Genomic DNA, 18,862 nt, shown 5'->3' with positions numbered 1-18,862 from the left:
TGTGTGTGGCAAAATGTTTGTAGCAGCTCTTTTCATAGTGGCTAGAAACTGAAAGATGAATGGATGTCCATCAATTGGAGAATGGTTGGGTAAATTATGGTATATGAAGGCTATGGAATATTATTGCTCTGTAAGAAATGACCAGCAGGATGAATTCAGAAAGGCTTAGAGAGACTTGCATGAACTGATGCTGAGTGAAATGAGCAGAACCAGAAGATCACTATACACTTCAACAACAATACTGTATGAAGATGTATTCTGATGGAAGTGGATATCTTCAACATAAAGAAGATCCAACTCACTTCCAGCTGATCAATGATGGACAGAAACAACTACACCCAGAGAAGGAACACTGGGAATTGAATGTAAACTGTTAGCACTACTCTCTATCTACCCAGGTTACTTATACCTTCGGAATCCAATTCTTAATGTGCAACAAGAAAATTGGATTTACACACATATATTATATCTAGGTTATACTGTAACACATGTAAAATGTATCAGATGGCCTGTCATCTAGGGGAGGGAGTAGAGGGAGGGAGAGGAAAATCTGGAAAAATAAATACAAGGGATAATGTTATAAAAAAAAATTACTCATGCATATATACTGTCAAAAAATGTATAATTATAAAATTAATTAAAATAAATAAATAAATAACATGGATGGATAATTAAAAAAAAAAAAAAGAAAGAAAAAGAAATGCTAACTTTGGCAATAAGAGTTGAGAAAGAAATTGAAAGAATTAGAATAGGTAATGAGGAAACCAAACTATCACTCTTTGCTGATAATATGATGGTATTCTTAGAGAATCCCAAAGATTCTACTAAAAAGCTATTAGAAATAATCCACACCTTTAACAAAGCTTGCAAGACACAAAATAAACCCACATAAATCATCACCATTCTTATATATCACTAACAAAATCCAATAGTTAGAGCTATCAAGAGAAATTCCATTTAAATAATTACTGATAGTATAAAATACTTAGGAATCTATCTGCCAAGGGAAAATCAGAAACTATATGAGCAAAACTACAAAACACTTTCCACACAAATAAAGTCATATCTAACCAAGTGGAAAAATATTAAATGCTCGTAGATTGGGCGAGCAAATATAATAAAAATGACAATACTACCTAAACTAATCTACTTATTTAGCATTATACCAATAAGACTCCCAAAAAACTATTTTAATGACTTAGAAAACATAACAACAAAGTTCATATGGAAAAACAAAAGGTCAAGAATTTCAAGGGAATTAATGAAAAAAAAAAAAATCAAATGAAGGTGGCCTAGCTGTACCAGATTTAAAATTGTATTATAAAGCAGTGGTTACCAAAACCATTTGGTATTGGCTAAGAAATAGACTAGTTGATCAGTGGAATAGGTTAGGTTCAAAGGACAAAACAGCCAATAACTTTAATAATCTAGTGTTTGACAAATCCAAAGACCCCAGCTTTTGGGATAAGAACTCACTGTTTGACAAGACAAAAATTGTTGGGAAAATTGGAAATTAGTATGGCAGAAACTAGGCATTGACCCATACTTAACACTGTACATCAAAATCAGGTCAAAATGGGTTCATGACCTCAGCATAAAGAATGAGATTATAAATAAATTAGAAGAGCATAGGATAGTTTACCTCTCAGAGTTGTGCAAGAGGAAAGAATTTATGACCAAAGAAGAACAAGAGGTCATTATTGATCACAAAATAGAAAAATTTGATTGTATCAAATTGAAAAGTTTTTGTGCAAACAAAACTAATGCAGATAAGATTAAAAGGGAAGCAATAAACTGGGAAAACATTTTTACAGTCAAGGTTCTGATAAAGGCCTCATTTCCAAAATATATAGAGAATTGACTCTAATTTATAAGAAATCAAGACATTCTCCAATTGATAAATTGTCAAAGGATATGAAAAGACAATTCTCAGATGAAGAAATTGAAACTACTTCTAACCATATGAAAAGATGCTCCAAGTCATTATTAATCAGAGAAATGCAAATTAAGACAATTCTGAAATACCACTACACATCTATGAGATTGGCTAGAATGACAGGGAAAGATAATGCAGAATGTTGAAGGGGATGTGGGAAAATTGGGACACTGATACATTGTTGGTGGAATTGTGAATACATCTAGCCATTCTGGAGAGCAATTTGGAATTATGCTCAAAGAGTTATCAAACTGTGCATACCCTTTGATACAGCAGTGTTACTACTGGGCTTATAGCCCAAAGAGATTTTAAAGAAGGGAAAGGGACCTGTATGTACAAGAATGTTTGTGGCAGCCCTCTTTGTGGTGGCTAGAAACTGGAAACTATGTGGATGCCCATCAATTGGAGATTAGTTGAATAAATTGTGGCATATGAATATTATGGAATATTATTGTTCTGTAAGAAATGACCAGCAGAATGATTTCAGAAAGGCCTGGAGAGATTTACATGAAGTGATTCTGAGTTAAATGAGCAGGACCAGGAGATCATTATATACTTCAACAACAATAGTATATGATGATCAATTCTGATAGATGAGGCCCTCTTCAACAATGAGATGAACCAAATTAGTTCCAATAGAGCAGTAATGAACTGAACCAGCTACACCTAGTGAAAGAACTTTGGGAGTTGACTATGAACCACTACATAGAATTCCCAATCCCTCTATTTTTGTCTGCTTGTATTTTTTATTTCCTTCACAGTATACTGCTTCAAAGTCTGATTTTTTTTGTACAACAAAATAAGTGTTTGGACATGTATACATATATCGTATTTAACTTATACTTTAACATATATAGCATGTTTTGGTCAACCTGACACCTGGGGGAAGGAGGGGAAAAGTTGGAACAAAAGGTTTTGCAATTTTCTTTCTTTCTTTTTTCCCCTGAGGCTTGGGTTATGTGACTTGCCCAGGGTCACACAGCTAGGAAGTGTTAAATGTCTGAGATCAAATTTGAACTCGGGCCCTCCTGAATTCAAGGCTGGTGCTCTATCCATTGCACCACCTAGGATTTTGCAATTTTCAATGCTAAAAAATTACCTATGCATAAAATTTTTGTAAAAAACAAAACAAAACAAAAAAGAATAAACATTAATAAACAAATAAACAAATAAATAAAACAGCCTGCCTGGAACTTATATATCTATATCTATTTCTGTCTATATTTTTTTATTTATAGGAGGTTTTACTGTTAATTTCCTGTGGCTCTCTACTATAACCAGGGGAAACAGCATAACCAGAATGCATTCTTCCTATGTATTAGTAAAAGACAAATATTCTACTAACCAAGTTATCTACGAATTCTCCCATCTAGAGATGTCTAATGCTGCTATATTTTATGTGTTGTATGTTATATTCTGGTTATAGAGGCAATGAAGTCAGAAGACCTCAGTTCAAATGTGACATCAGATACAAACTAGCTGTGAGACCCTGGGCAAATCACTTAATTTCATCTGTCTCAGTTTCCTAATCTAGAATAATACTATTATTTATCTACTAGGGTTATTGTGAAGATCAAATTGGATAACTGCAAAGCACTTACCAAAAAAAAGCCTGTCAAATAGTAGGTAGTTAATAAATGCTTGCTTCTTCCCTTTCTTTCCCCTCATAGAGTATCATAAGCCCTATATCCTAGTTAGTTCATTGGGCTACAATATGGTGCGGATTCAATCCTTATAGAGTTTAGTTAATTTTACATGAATGAATCAACCCTTATAGAGTCTAATTAATTTTACCTGGATGATTCAATCCTTATAGAATCTAGTTAATTTTACATGAATAAAATGTTTCAGCTGCAAACTATATCCTTGTTCTGGGTACTGTTTTAAGAGAGTAATCAATTGATCATAATTTTGCAGGGAGAACCAAATACAAAGCTAGCATCACAATTGAAGTTAAATAAGAAAACTGAACCATGTGTAAGAGATGCCTTTCATAAAACTACAGAAGAAAACTGTTTTTTTGCACAGCTACTATAAAGTAAAACACATCATAGCATTAAAGAAAAGTACAAAACTAAAAAGTCTCTACCTTGCTAATACAGAGTTCTTAACATGTGGAAAGATATGACATCTATAAAAAGCTCACAATGCATGTCCTATTAATAATTAGCTGCCATTATCTCTGATAAAAGTTATAGCACTTCTTCCAAAATGGTTTGCTCCCTGTTTTAATTGTGATCCCTAAATAAAATTAAAAGTTTGTCTGCTCTACAGGTCTTGGTGAACATTAAGAGCATACTAGATACGCACAATTCTACCTTTTTTTTTTTCAAAGGTTTGGTTCAAGGGTCTGGAATGAAATAGAAAACATAAATACCTAGGTTTTATTTCCCAATTAAACAATGATACTATCATTTACAAGTTACTCAATAAATTAAGTCAGGAGTTATAAACACCTCCTTTCTCTAATATAAGAGGTTTCATAGAATGGGATTTTCTCCAAGACTTAAAAAAGTATTCACAAATAAATTTATAATCTAGCTTGGCTATCAGCTTAGGCTTGACAAGTCACAAGTAACAGAATTCAGGGTGAGTTTCTGTTGGCAGCAAGTTCAACTTTTTTTTTCACTGCTTGAGAAGATGGAGAAAACTTCATGGTGTTCATTCTTTGTCCTATCTGTTCTCATATTGTTCATGGGTTTAACTGTACATATATATCTTATTTGACTGCTGAAAAGACTTTTTCTGAGGAGCAATATTAGAAAACTGGGAAAAACTGGTTGAAGATAGAGCCTTTTAGAAAAGTCATTGTTTAATACTATATTCTTAAATATATGAGACTCCTTTTTTTTTTGAGGAAGATATTAAATTATATTAAAGTAATGAAAAAATAAGTTTTGTTATGTGTTACTTTAATTTATAATGAACTTTATAGTAAGTACATGTATTATATATATTAACCTGTATGAAATTATAGAAATGCAATCTGTTTAGCTTTAGGAAAAAACTGGTAAAAGCAAAAATTCTTTAATAACTAATAAACCTATTATAAAATATACTTGTCCCCATAATGTCTATATTTGCTCCATTACCTGTGATCCACCTGTCAAGATTCCTCCTGCCAAATTATGGGTCCTTTTGGAATATATGCAGAGCAGTAAAACACTAGTCAGAACACAGGCCAAGTAAATCAGGAAAAGAACTAAAAAATCCATCTTGAGTTCTACAATAAAATAAAGACAAGTGTGTCAGTATTTCTTAGTAAAGTATTTACCAATTTTCTGTATGTAGAGAGACAAGAAATTAAAATTGTTCCTTATGACTATATTTTTCCAGTCATTTATGATGAATCTCTTTTTTGCTATTGTTTTGATGTTTTTTGGTCGTTTTGGACATAGTCTTCACCTGAATTCTCTTCCTTCTAGATGCCCCAAAGAAATTTTGGAATGTATGTGAGGCATAACCTATATCAAATTGCTTAGCATCTTGGGGTAGGGGAATGAGGGAAGGAAGGAGAAAATTTGGAATCTCCAACTTTTTAATGAATGTACATGTAATTAGGAAAACTAAAATAATATTAAAGAAAAAGAAATCTATGTGAAGAAATGTCCTTAGGGAACAACATTTCACACCATTGATTGGTACTCTTCCTTCCCCTTCCAATTTAAAAAGAGAAACTTGTTTTTAAAGTAAATAACTCTTCTAACTTGAAATAATTAGCAAAAGGTAGAAAGTGATATACAGTATAGGATGTTACAGGATACTTAATATTTGTTATCAGAACAAGAATAACCAAGAATAAAGTGATCTAATTTCAGACCATAAAACTAGCCAATTTTGAACTATAAACTAATTTTCTAAGATGGTGGTCCCTTAGAGGACCCTTACAGGTCCCTCTGATTATTTGGCCAATGTAACACCAAATGATGATATTTAGATGTCAGATGTTGGAGTTCAGTGAAGAATTCACAATAATTATTCTTTTTTGGTAAAAGGTAGATTTATTTAGAAGAGTTAATAGACACAATGAAGAGATACTCTGGGTACCAGGAATGGCAAATATGAAATAGATTAGTAGAGCATATAGTAAGGAAAGGGGTTTTAATAATTAATAATGGAAAAGACTAGTTCCCTAATGGAATTTGCAATTAACCAGGAGAAAGGAAATATCCCATGAGATTGGAACATGTCCTTAGCTGGACATCCTAAAGGGGATTTAGTACCCAAAAAGGCTTAGTTAGCAATAAGGAGGAGAAGTGGGGTCTCAGAGGAAAAATACCATAAGGCATAGTGGGGTTAAAATAGGCAGCACATAGCATGGGAAAGGGGTAAGGAGAAAAACACCATGAGGCAGGTAGAGATTCAGCAGAGATGGCATGGGCCATAAGCAAATTTATAGGGGAAATATAACCACAGGGACATGACTGGAATTTCTGATAGGACAGAGCTAGGCTGCCTATGACCTCTTCAGAGGGTGGGCCTCGAGGGTTTGACATAACTTTGCTTTCTGACTTGACAACTTCCATAGAGGGTGGGATCACAGAGCTATATTGACCTCTGTCAGAGCCTTTTCCCTGCTTACACCAGGGTACAATTCCAATGCTCCAGTTTCCTTTACCAAATGCACCTGGCCATCCAGGACCTCATCATAATTACAAAGCAACCCCATATGATAACAATGGAATTAAGGGCTACACCATTTCCTCGTGTTTGGATCTTATTCCTTTTTGCCCATTCTGTGGCTTAGACAACAAAATCATTAAAAATCTACTGTATGCATGATACTGTGTCTACCCTAGGTAAGATAATGCATGTATAAAATATATTGGACATAAATAAAACATATGTACAAATAAGTATAATACAATGTAGAGTGTTATAAAGGAAAAGGAGAGATTCAGACAGAGTTTAGGAAAATTGAGCTTATACTTCATAAACCCATCATTAGTAAGCAGCAATTCACTAACAAATTCAAACTGCTTTGTAGTAGAAAATTAGCCTACTTTCCTTCGTTATGCTTCTGGGTTAGAATGATCTTGATTTTATTAAGGCCTAGAATAAAGTATGGAGATACTACAATATTTATGTAGGCTAGACTAACTGACTAAATAAAGCCTAGAAGAGTGAAAACAAATGGAAAAATTTTTTCTGAACCTGAAAAAGATTCAATGGGAGGTGATGACCAAACAGGAGATTTATTACCTAGGTGCTAAGAAGAGAAATGGATACCCTCTCATGAGCCAACTAGAAATAAAAAAATAGAGACTCCTGGGAAAATTTTTAGCAAAAGAAGCATTTCCAGAGATAAATAAAGAGACTCTGTATGAAGGATACATTTTAAAAGAGTAAATTGCCCAGGGGCTTTGAGGTCCTAGATTCAAAGAGTTGTAACAATAGCAGCTGAAGTTCAAACCCAGAGGGTAATTAGCACCAATTATTGAGGAGCAACAATTAGAGAAGATATTTAAAAAGCAGAGGGGAAAGGAAATCCTTTTTTTTTTTTTTTTTTTTTTAAATAGTAGTAGTAGATAAGCAAAATGCTATAAAGATTTAGATTTTTAAAATTTTATTTTTTTATTCTGAATTTAAAAACCAAAAAGAACATTTCCATGTTAATAGCAGAACACAAAAATTGGATAATATATTAACTTTTAGTCATTTCATACTGCTTGCTTTAAAAAAATTCTATAAATTACTTTCAAAATGTGCTGCTTATCCACGCTTTCTTGTGAACTGTCTTCTGATCTCTTTTGTGGTTTTTATTATTGTTTCAATGGACTTTTTTTTTTTTTAAACATAACTATTACTTATGTTTTCCATACCCAAACACAGGGGAAAGAAAGACTAGTATTAAATAAGCATAATCCAAAAACAAATGTACACTATGTCCTTGTCCAAGAATATAACTCTTTCTGGAACTTGAGTCCTTTGCCTCTCCATCAGGAAGGGGATAACCTGTTTCTTTATGGATCCTAGAGACACATAAATGATAATTACTTTTAAAAGTCTTTTAGAGTAGTTTTTTCTTTACTTTGGCATTGTAAAAACTATTCTGATTATATTATTTTCTGTGAATAAATTCATATTTTCCAAGGTATTCTACATTTATCTTTTAAATTTCTTTTGTTAACACTAAGTCATTGTATGCATATGCCACAATTGTTCAGCCATTCCCTAATTGATGAGTACTCTTCCCCCTTAGATTGCATTTCTTTCTTTTTTTCCATTTTAATCTCTTCAGAATAAATTTGTTTTGCTTGTGACTTTTACTTCCTCGATATTATCTTCTCTTTCAACCTTTCCCCACAAATCCTAGTTGTTTTCCTATGTAGTTTGATGTATTTCTACACCAAAATATAAATGTATTCAACCCTCTTCTATCCATGTCAGAAAAGAGCTTTATCTGATACCCGGTCTCACTATAAGCATTTCTTCTCACAAAGCCCAGTTGTAAGAAATAGAAAGTTCTTTCTACATTAATGTCCTCCTTTTCCCCTCCCTTTTTCTCCCTCTTAAAATTCAAAGAATAGAATCAATGCCCTCAAGGCCACTCTCTGTTTGTTTTTCTAATTTAACTCAACCCATTATAGCTTGATCAGATATCAAAGAACCAAGGTCATCCACTGCATCAGTAGGTTAAGACTAATAGTTTGGGGCTTTTGTATGGCCACTGGACTTCAATGATTCAAGAAGAAATTGAGGCTGACAACTTTGTGCAATTCTGCCTCTCTTAAACCCAATTCATTTGCAAGTCAAGACATTACCACCCCCCTTTGCCATCAACATCCAAACAAATATAGAAACAATATGAATCAAAGCATAGTATTTTCACCTTTTTGTTGTTGTTAAACATGTTTTTTTCCTCATTTTTTCCCATTTGATCTGATTTTTCTTGTGCAGCAGAATGAATATGAAAATATTCATTAGAAGAATTACACTTGCTTTGCTATCTTGGATTTGCTTGCTGTATCAGATTGCTTGCTATCTTGGGGAGGGGAATGTGGGCGAGAAAGAGGGAAATATTTGGAAAATTTGCAAAAATAAAATACTATTATATATATGTACATATATGGAAAAATAAAATACTATTTATATATACATATATATAAAAAGACTAAATGCAGAGACAAAAAAACAAACAAAAAAAACAACCCTTGATGTCATTGGTCCTCTTGGAAGAATGAACATTTAACTCTCTAAATACCTTTAAGAAATATTAAAGTTATGAAGAAATATTTGTTTCTTCTCCGTATAAATGCTTAACACATCACCAAATAGCATCTTCTAATTGTTCAAATTGCCTTTTTTTAGGTTTCTCAACTCTTTTGTAGTAATTCCAAATTCTGACTCAGTTGTTTTTTATCAGAAAAATCCTTTATTCCATTAAAGATTCTTTTCCCCTCTTTAAGATTATCCTCAACTTTGCAGGTAAGTTATGCTTAGTCACAAATTTTTATATTTTACCTTCTAGGACACTGTATTTCTAATCTCCTTTTGTTTAGTAAAAAGCAACAGATCATATATGATCTTGATTACTAATCCCTTGATACTTGAACGAATTTTTGCTAGATGCCTTTCTCTTTTAAACATTAGGGACTCTGGATTTTGCTGTTTTTGGAACTTTTGAGAGTTTTTTTTACAGGAGATAAGTGATGGATTTTTTCTATCTTCATTGTAATTTCAGTTTCTAATAGATCTGAGCACCTTTTATTTATGATTTCTTGAAATAAAATGGACAGGCTCTAAAAAAATTCATTTTCAAGGAATCCAATTATCTTTCTATTTTAAAAATTTTGTCTCATTTTTTTTCTATTTCAGTCAGTAACTTCTGTTCATTTTAGACTAGTTTTTAAGGAATTCATTACTTGGGAAAGGCTTACCATGTTGTATTCTAAACTATTTATTCTCTCTTTCCTTCAAAACCTTTTTAACCTTTTGCTTTATTTATTCTAGCTTTTCATCTACTCCATATGAAAAACCCATTTTTCTCCTAAAAAAAAAAAAAAAAAAAAAAAAAAAAAAGAGGGGAGGGAGAAGGAAAAACTCACTTCCTCCCCCTTCAAATCTCTTTGTACTTATTGGATTACTCTATTTTTGATGCTTGGCCAATTTTTTTTTTTTTTTAATATACTGATGACTTTTCTTCAGTTTATTTATCTAATTTCTGAACTTATGCTAAATGCCAGTTTCTGAGATGATTAGCTCTGTTTGGTCTTGTCTTTTGTTATTTAGATTCATGCCCAGACTTCTACATCCTGGGTTTTGTGCTCTTTGGACCACTGAGGTAAAAAAATGTTGGGTCTTCAAAGATGTTTGTGTTATTCTCAAAACAGTACTAGAAACCTTGGAATCTTGGGATGAACTTGTCTGAGGGCTACCTTGTATATCATGTAGTCACTGCTGTTCCTTGTGATTTGAGGTTCACCATTTAGGTTTCTGACTATCCTAGAATTTTCTTGTAAGAGCTCTTCACCAAGATTGTTTCTGAATATATAGCACTTTAGGCTATACATTTCTCTGGTGATAATGGCTGAGTTTTCGATGCAGTTGAGCTTGTTTCCACTCAGGCAGCAGTCTTGGTCAGAAACAGTGCTTACCTTGATTTTAGTAAAAGCATTTGATAAAGTCTCATATTTTTGAAGAAAAGATGGAAAAGAACTGGAGGTGACTAGTGTTATATGGTAGCCAGAAAAGTAAATGCCACCCCAGACTACATTAAGTCTGGCACAAATCAACAAACACTTAAACACTTACTAGATGCTACACTGCCGTTAGTTGCTGTGGTACAAATACAAAAATGCTCTGGGACTTTTCATTCAAACAAAAAGAGATATCACATTTAGAAGAAAGATACATAATATATATGCATATAATTATAGATATCTATTTATATGTGCTTATGAATGTATATATATATATATATATGCATGAGTGTATATATATGTGTGTGTGTATACACATACATATCAGAGTGTGTAACTGTTGCTTTTTTGGGGCAGGTGGGGAAAAGAAGAAAGAGGAAAAGAAAGAAAAAAGTAAAAAGTTCATAGCAGAGAATAAAAACCTGCAAGAGGACAGCACTGAACACAATGGACAGTATTTACTACATAAACTTTCTTGATAAGAAAATCTATTTTTTCATATTTTAAATCCTCTCATGTTCTGCTGTGCAGATGGCAATGTCTTTTTTTTTTCCCTTTTCCTGTTTTGTATTCGTGTTAAATAAACCTTTTTTTTTTTTTTTTTTTTTTAAAGAAGCCTAGCTGGGTAGGCCCTAGTGGATGGCTAAATGAAATGTGAAATACTGTCTGGAGCCAACTTTGAGAATAAGGATGTAAATAGACACACTGAATTCTGCCCTGGTCAGATCACATTTGGAGTATCACAATTAGTCAGTGGTGCTAAATTTATGGATATTGATAATCTGGAGAACATCCAAAAGGTAAAAAGGTAATCAAAATATTAACTAGTTTCTAATTCATGCCATTAGGACTGGTTGAAGATAGTACTCAATGTACTCAAGTGAAAATGCTCAGCTTGGAGAAGATTCAGGAGAACCATGATAGCTATCTTCAATACTGTAAGGGCTGTAACAAGAAAAGGGATTTTAAATTTTTTTCTGCTTGGTCTCAGAAGGCAGAAGGGTGGAAGTTTTAGATACAATTTGACATTTTTACTCCATCTAAAAAAAACAAAAACCAAACAATTAATAATTATCCCAAAGTAGAATAGTCAGATTCAAGGAAAAAGTAGACTCTCCTTCATTGATGATTTTCAAAGACCAGACAATTATTTCTCAAATATGTGGTAGAGAGGATTCTTTTCAGAAGTTCCTTGGGAGCACTGACTGTCTTTTATCTCTTTTTTGTATCCCCAGTGTTTAGCATGGTGCCTGGTACATAGTAAATATAATAAGTTTACTAAATAAATTAAGGGACTGAAGCCACAGAGGCCCATTCCTCTTGTGAAATTTTTAAATTTGTAAACAAAAGATCAACAATGTCAGACTAGTAAAATGGCACTATTAGGTTCCAGGAGAACCTAAAAATTATTCCTCCCTGCTAAGAACCACCCAAGTTGTACCATGTATAATAAAGGTTTCTGAGGGAAATAGTGAGATCCATGGAAAGAGAAATCCTCTGATTCTATGAATTGGTGAAAATGATTTCCTCTTGTGGAGCTCCTACTCAAGATAGTACTTAAGACGCAAAGGCTGTACAGATAAATCAATGAGGATAAGTCTAATAGTAGTAGAGGGTCTCTATGTAGTCTGCCAAAACAGAGCCCGTTAAAAATGATATCCAAAAATATCTTTTACTACTAAATCCTGAATTGAAAGTTTATTTGCTACTGATAAATTATTGGTGGAGTTGTGAATGGATCCGACCATATGGAGAATAATCTGGAACTATGCTCAAAAAGCTATAAATATGTGTGTGTGTCTGTATATATATATATATATATAGGATTTAACATATATTTTAACACATTTAACATGTATTGGACTACCTGCCATCTTGTGGAGGGGGAAAGAGGGAATAATTTAGAACAGAAGGCTTTGCAAGGGCCACTGTTGAAAAATGTTTCATAAATAAAAAAAAATTAAAAAAACATTTTTTAAAAGTTCATTTGCCTCAACTTAATTTAAAACCCCAACCCTTTTTTTTTGGGGGGGGGGGAGGGAATCCATATCTTTTATTTTATTCTTATGGAGAATTTCCTTCCATTGATAAGAGATCAGCTATGACTTTCAGTTTTACAAAACTATCAGGAGCAGGTAAAGGCAAAAGCAAAATGATCTTGCTTATGATCACACAGTTAGTATGGATCAGAAATAGGACTTGAACTCTAACTCCAAAGTCAATTATCTATCCACTATGTGTAATAATGGTTCCCACATACATGCTTCAAGGTTATAAATAGTTAAAAGCTGTGAAACAAAAAGCCTCTTCTATTCCACAGAAGTTAATGACTGGTATGGGATTACTGAACAGGTACTTACATGAAAAAAGACCAGGTAATGTAAGAGAAAAACAACAAAACAAATGCACAGAGAAAGAAAAGCTAATGGAAAGACAACAGGAAGAACAGTATGTAAGGAATGGAAAATCTGTTATAATCACTTACTAAATGACCATCATGAATACAGGGAAATATGTTAGAACAGTATTGTGATATAGCTATGCTAGAGAAATCTATGTTTAAGTTCCATTTAATAGTTGTTTCATGACTCCAGACAAGTCATTTAATTTTTAAGACTCATTAAACTTTGAGAAGTTTTTTTTTCAGATATAAAATGGATCTAAGAACTCAGGTAAGAAAGTTGATATAAGGATCGAATTATATTCTATAATCAAATACTTAATAAATATGAAAGAATCAAATACATGTCAGTATTAAGACAGTGTGTTGCCGTGGAAAAAATACCAGACTTTGAACCATAAGAAACCTATACTTGAATCCCTCTTGACAATTACCAGCTGATCTGAGTCTCAAGTTTCTCATTAGGAAAATTGGAATATTATAGTGCTTACACCCAGAGGGCTGGGATGCAAATGATCATGACATAAGGGATGCAAATAAAATATCACCTATATTTCAGGAATTATTTTTCATATAAGAAAAAATCAATCTCACAATCTTGCTATAAGGAAAGCTCTGTAAGCTTTAGTCTTAAACATATTTTTTTTTTTTATTATGTACTCATAAATTTTCTGCCAGCCAGTCTAGTCTCTAAATGAGTCATGAGAAGTCTCACCAACAGGCTATTGCTTCTTTCTATCTAAAGTGCCTTTCCTCTTCACTGGCTTTCTTCAAGAACCAGGTCAAAGCACAACTTTCTGACTTTTCTGGAACCAACTCTGCAACCTTTCCTTCTCTGATCTACTGTAACATTTGTTGTTACTCTTATCACCTTACCTAGTAAGTCCCTTGAGGGTAGACAGTATATCTTAAACCTCCTTATATTCTAAATAGCACCTAGCATAGTGCTCAATTATTATTAAGTAGAAGTCCAATAAATGTTGGTTGACTGCAAACATTCAAATAAGAAATACATGAGGAAAGCAAATACAGTAAAAGGAATATTGTACTTGAAGCCAAGTATTAATATGTATATATATACCTCTACATATAAAAATGTAAGACATAATAACCTTGGTTAAGATTCCAGTTTTGATACTTTTTGGTGGGGATTTAAAATATGGAAATAGTTTAGCATATGATACAAAGATAGGTAGACTATTTCATGTGTGGGAAATAACATGGGCAAAGGACATAGTCTCATAAGCAGGCTAGCCTTAGAACAGAAAGCAAGAAGGAGACTGGAGCCTTCTTTAAGAGGTTAATAAAATACAACCATTCCTTAACATTCCAGGATTTCACATCTGCAATTTTGGTTATTCATGGGTAGGCCATCAATAAATGGTAATTTTTGGAGATTTGTGGCATACTGCAGAAAATTACAAATGATATACATTTGTAAAGAAAACTTTTTAAAAAACTGTCATAAAAGCATACTGTAAAAATTTAATCTATTTTATCATTTAGTACCAAAAGTATACAGACATAAATTATAAACAGTTAAGTTTTGTTTAAAGTTTCAGCATTCAAAAGAGCTATGGGCTACACTCTCTTTGGGAATATCTCCCTGTCTCTCAGTCATCTCAATTCAGTTGTGATTTTCTTCTGCAATAATGGTTATATCATACTTTTTTTTAGACAGAAACCATGAAGCATTTACTGCTGCTAACTGTGGCTGTGAAGACTATATAATGTGCATGATACCAGTCTCTTGCATGTAGAAAAACTACAACTTTTAATAGGTGTAGTGTGTTGTTTTACTTGTGTTAAATATGATCAAAATTATTAAAAGTAAAGGTTTGGGGTGGGGCCTAGAGTTAGTTACAGTTTGCCACATTTGCTGAGGTTCTATGTCCCTAATACTCTCAAATGTCAAGAAAGGACAAATCTATAGTGATAAAGCTCTGGGTAAGCAGTACAAACTAAAAGAAATATTAAGGACAAGAAGACAAAACATGGTAATCATAGATAATACGTAAAAGAGCAAAAGAGGCAAACATTAGGAAGGAGTTTTGCCCTGGTCAGAACACAAATGCAACAGTATATCTAGTTCTGGATGCCACATTTTGGAAGGACACTAGAGAGCATTAGCAAAAAGACACCCCAAAACAAGTGAGCTACCCAGAGACATGCATACATACATCAGGATCTGTATTTAGCCTTGTAACTAAGACCCCTTTTTGCCACGTTTTCTTTCTTAACAACTCATAGTTCAGTTAAATCTACTTCAGTCAACTGTCAATTATGTATGCAGCACAATGCTAGGCACTTAAAATAGAGTTATAAAACATTGATTTCCCACCCAAGAGAGTCTTCTTAAAAGAGCTGTGGAAATGTTAAAGATATAAAAATATAAATAATACAAGGACAAGCACAAAAGATAGTGTCTTAAAATAACTTTATTGAATTATATTATTTCCCTACTTTTTATTTTTGAATAGGTTTTTGTAGGTTAGTATGAGGATCTAAATGCCATTTATGACACTTTCATTAGAAAAATCAACCCAGTTATGTATAAAACTATTTTATGTTAGAAGTTTTCCTCTATTATCTAATATGTGACATTTCTAAGGATTTGCTGATTTTTTGGTTATAAATTATTCTTTAAAAGTCTTCATTCTTTTATATTAAAAGGCAGAAAAATAAGTGTAGACTGTTTTAACATTTGATTTCCATACAGTGATATTCAATATTTATAGTTTATCTAAAGAGAGTTTTTACTTTAACAGATACTCATAATAACTATTCAAGTAGTTTTCTGATTTTAAATCACATTAACACCATATTCCAAAAACAACAGAAAAAAAAACTGAGGGAAAAATCTGATCTTCCCATTATCTAAACTGAGATTTTCTATAATTTGTTTTGTGGAGTTGATACAAATTTACTGTTTTAAGTCAATCAACATGAAAACATAGCATTTGATTTGAGATGCTGAAATATTGAAGCATTCAGGAAAATATTGTCTGCAAAAATTTCTGTCCTGGGCTCTCTTCTCTTTTCCCTCTAATTTTCACTAATCTAATCACTTTACAGCTAACCTTATCAGCTCTTCTTTCTGAAGATTCTCAAATCTTCCGTCCTGCCCCCACCCTCTCTGCAGATCTCCAGTTTGGAATATTACAACTAATTGCCTTTCAGAAATCTTGAACTAATGTCCTGTAGACATCTTATACTCAACAAATATAAAACTGAATTCATTATCTTTCCCCTTAAGATTCCTTTCATCCCATCACTTGGTTATTACTGTATCAAATAACATATTCATCCAATTCCTCAGGCTTCCAACCTAGGAGTCATCCTGGATTCTTAACCATTTCTCACCCTCCCATACCCAATCTGTTACCACAACCTGTTGATTTCATATTTGCAACATCTCTTGAATTCTCCCTTCTCTGACATTGCCAATCTATATAATAAAGGCCCTTATTGCCACTCTCCTGGCTTAATGCAATAGATTGCTGGTAGATCTCAAGTATCTCTCAACTCCAATCCATTCCTTCATTAAGCCACTTATGTAATTTTTCTAAAACATTTCCTAAAGTCCAATTTCCTAAAGTATACATCAATAAACTCTGGCTCCCTGTTACCTTCAAAATCAAATACAAAATACTCTGTCATTCAAGATCATCATAACCAGCAGTCTCCCTTCTTTCCAGGATTCTTAATGTTTTGTCCCATCTTGTATACACTACTGGACTCGATCTCCTTAGCATGAGAATTTTCTCTGGTATATGGATGCATCCTGTATGGGGAGGAGGGTGTACTACATCTCTAGTCACACATTAAATGAGAATATTTAGCATAGTGCCTTCTTTGTTCTCAGCCTTTGGTGTAAGGGGACTTTGAGGATTTGGGGCTAGGCAGTCTTTACAAACTTGACTAGCAAAGGCTCCCACTAGACTCTAAATAGCTTTCACCATGAGGCCTCCCAGCCAAAAAACCTGAATGTTGGTGCTTCCTCAGAGTGGTGATACCAAATGTTGTTTGTTATAGTGGCCACTATGTTTGTTAATTGTGTATTACTTTTGTGCTATGAGTTTCCTCTTCCCTTATGTCTTATTTCAATCATGGTTCTGAGTAGAATTAAACTAGTACCCACCGACTCAACTATGCCTGTTGAAATGTGAATTCTGAACCTAGGTTAATCTTTACCTGTATTATTTCCTATTTATCCTGTATATAGCCTGCCTTATTTATATTTGGTTGCAAATTGTCTCAAGTTAGACTGTAAACTTCTTGTGGGTAGGGACTATCTTTTTTCTCTTTTTATATGCTTAGAATTCTGCTTATTCCCTTAGCACCTGGCACACAATAGGCACTTAATGTTTCTTGATTGACATTTGGTTTTATTTTTGAGAGGCATATAGAATAAAATGGTGCCCTGAGATCAGAACATGATCAAATTCCACCTTTGACAAATACTAGACTAGTCACTTAATCTCTTAGTGGCATAGACAACCCTAAGTTAAGTTGCAGAGATGCCAACCTGCATTGGTAAAAGGTGTTTTTTCTCATTCTAGGAGTTGATACCAATAATATCAAAGGTCCTATATCTTTTTTTTTTTTTTTACTTTTGGGTCAGTTGATTTTTTTTCTAATGTTATTCATTCCACTAATGTGCCACCAAAAAAAAAAAAAAAATTGGCATGCATATAGTACTTGCAAGTTTACTACCTTAAGATAGATTTTCTCATTTAACCTTCCCAATAGTCCTACTGAGTATTTAAGCAGGTATTTCATATATTCATTTTTAAAATCACAAAACTGAGATTCAGGAAATTACTAGTCTCCCCTGCAAGGCAAAAAAAAAAAAAAAAGCCAATACCAAATCCAAGGTAGTTTTCTAAGAGTTGTATTTCTTTTCTAAAACCTTTTGCAAAGCAAAACTCATGTTAGTAATTAAGGCTTAAGTTGACTAGCAACTGATTTTAATCTTGGAAAGTAGTTCATTCGAGAAAAACATGAATCTTGAGTTTGGAGGATTGTTGAAAATGTAATTCTATGTGAATGCAGCACTTCAAAGGATGTCTAATAACATTCAGCAAATATTTGTTTTCCATTAACAGACTACAAAAATGGCACCATTGGTATTCTCATTTCCAATTCGATAAGATTCTTCTTTACTTTCAAGTGTCTCAAACCTATAAAAGCTGCTTTTCAATTTGAAAGTTCATAGAAAAAGGAAAAAAGATCAATTCTTGAGAATCATGCTAAGAAAGCAAGAATGGTGATTCTACAGGTCTCAGGCATCCTTTTCTAGGCCCTCTAGGGGTGTAAAGCCAAGCCCCTTTAGAGCAGTGTGGAGGCCCGCCGTGTAGCCCTTTCAAAGACAAGGACGGGATTTTTCTTTCGAGGGCAGAGTAAGGACCACTTAGTTTAGAGTGGCTTTCTTTTACACTCCTGGTTGAAATGACCTCCTAACTCTCTCGTGTCAATTCTATATCTTTTCCAATGTATTCTGGCCAACTAATATCTACATAAAAGCCTTTTCTTTTCAGACAAACCCAAACTTTTCACACACTCTCCAGGTACAGTAAAAAGCTTCCTAAAGGGCTGTCCACTGTTTACAGAAGAAACTCAACAGTCTAGTCCTAATTTATCTTTCTGGTCTTATTTTATTATATTCTTTTCCCCTTAATTATGTTCCAGCCAAACAAATCTGTTCTCCTGCTTCTGTGGTTTTTTTTCTGTTAAAAGTTGTCAAAACAAATTCCTATCCTGAATTTAATATCATAAACAGAAAACGGGCTGCATATGAAACTGCAGATCTTATAGTTTTCTCCTCCTTATTAAAAAATCCTTTTTTTCCTATTGTCAAACATTTATTTTCTTTCCCACCCA

General features: G+C 33.2%; 1 protein-coding gene across 1 annotated transcript in view; it reads right to left on the bottom strand.

Annotated features, from left to right (window-relative positions):
* The window catches only part of ZDHHC4 (zDHHC palmitoyltransferase 4), a 47,323-nt gene that overhangs the window by 27,987 nt on the left and 474 nt on the right, over positions 1 to 18,862 (bottom strand). Inside the window, exon 2 of the mRNA XM_074280047.1 lies at positions 5,029 to 5,159. Coding sequence (XP_074136148.1) covers positions 5,029 to 5,151 — 123 coding nt within the window. The 5' untranslated portion in view covers positions 5,152 to 5,159. The remainder of the gene's footprint in view (positions 1 to 5,028; positions 5,160 to 18,862) is intronic.

This window comes from Sminthopsis crassicaudata, chromosome 1, assembly GCF_048593235.1.
Source record: "Sminthopsis crassicaudata isolate SCR6 chromosome 1, ASM4859323v1, whole genome shotgun sequence".
NCBI lineage: Eukaryota > Metazoa > Chordata > Mammalia > Dasyuromorphia > Dasyuridae > Sminthopsis > Sminthopsis crassicaudata.
The sequence above is the reverse complement of the archived record's forward strand: the minus strand, read 5'-3'. Positions and strand labels throughout refer to the sequence as shown.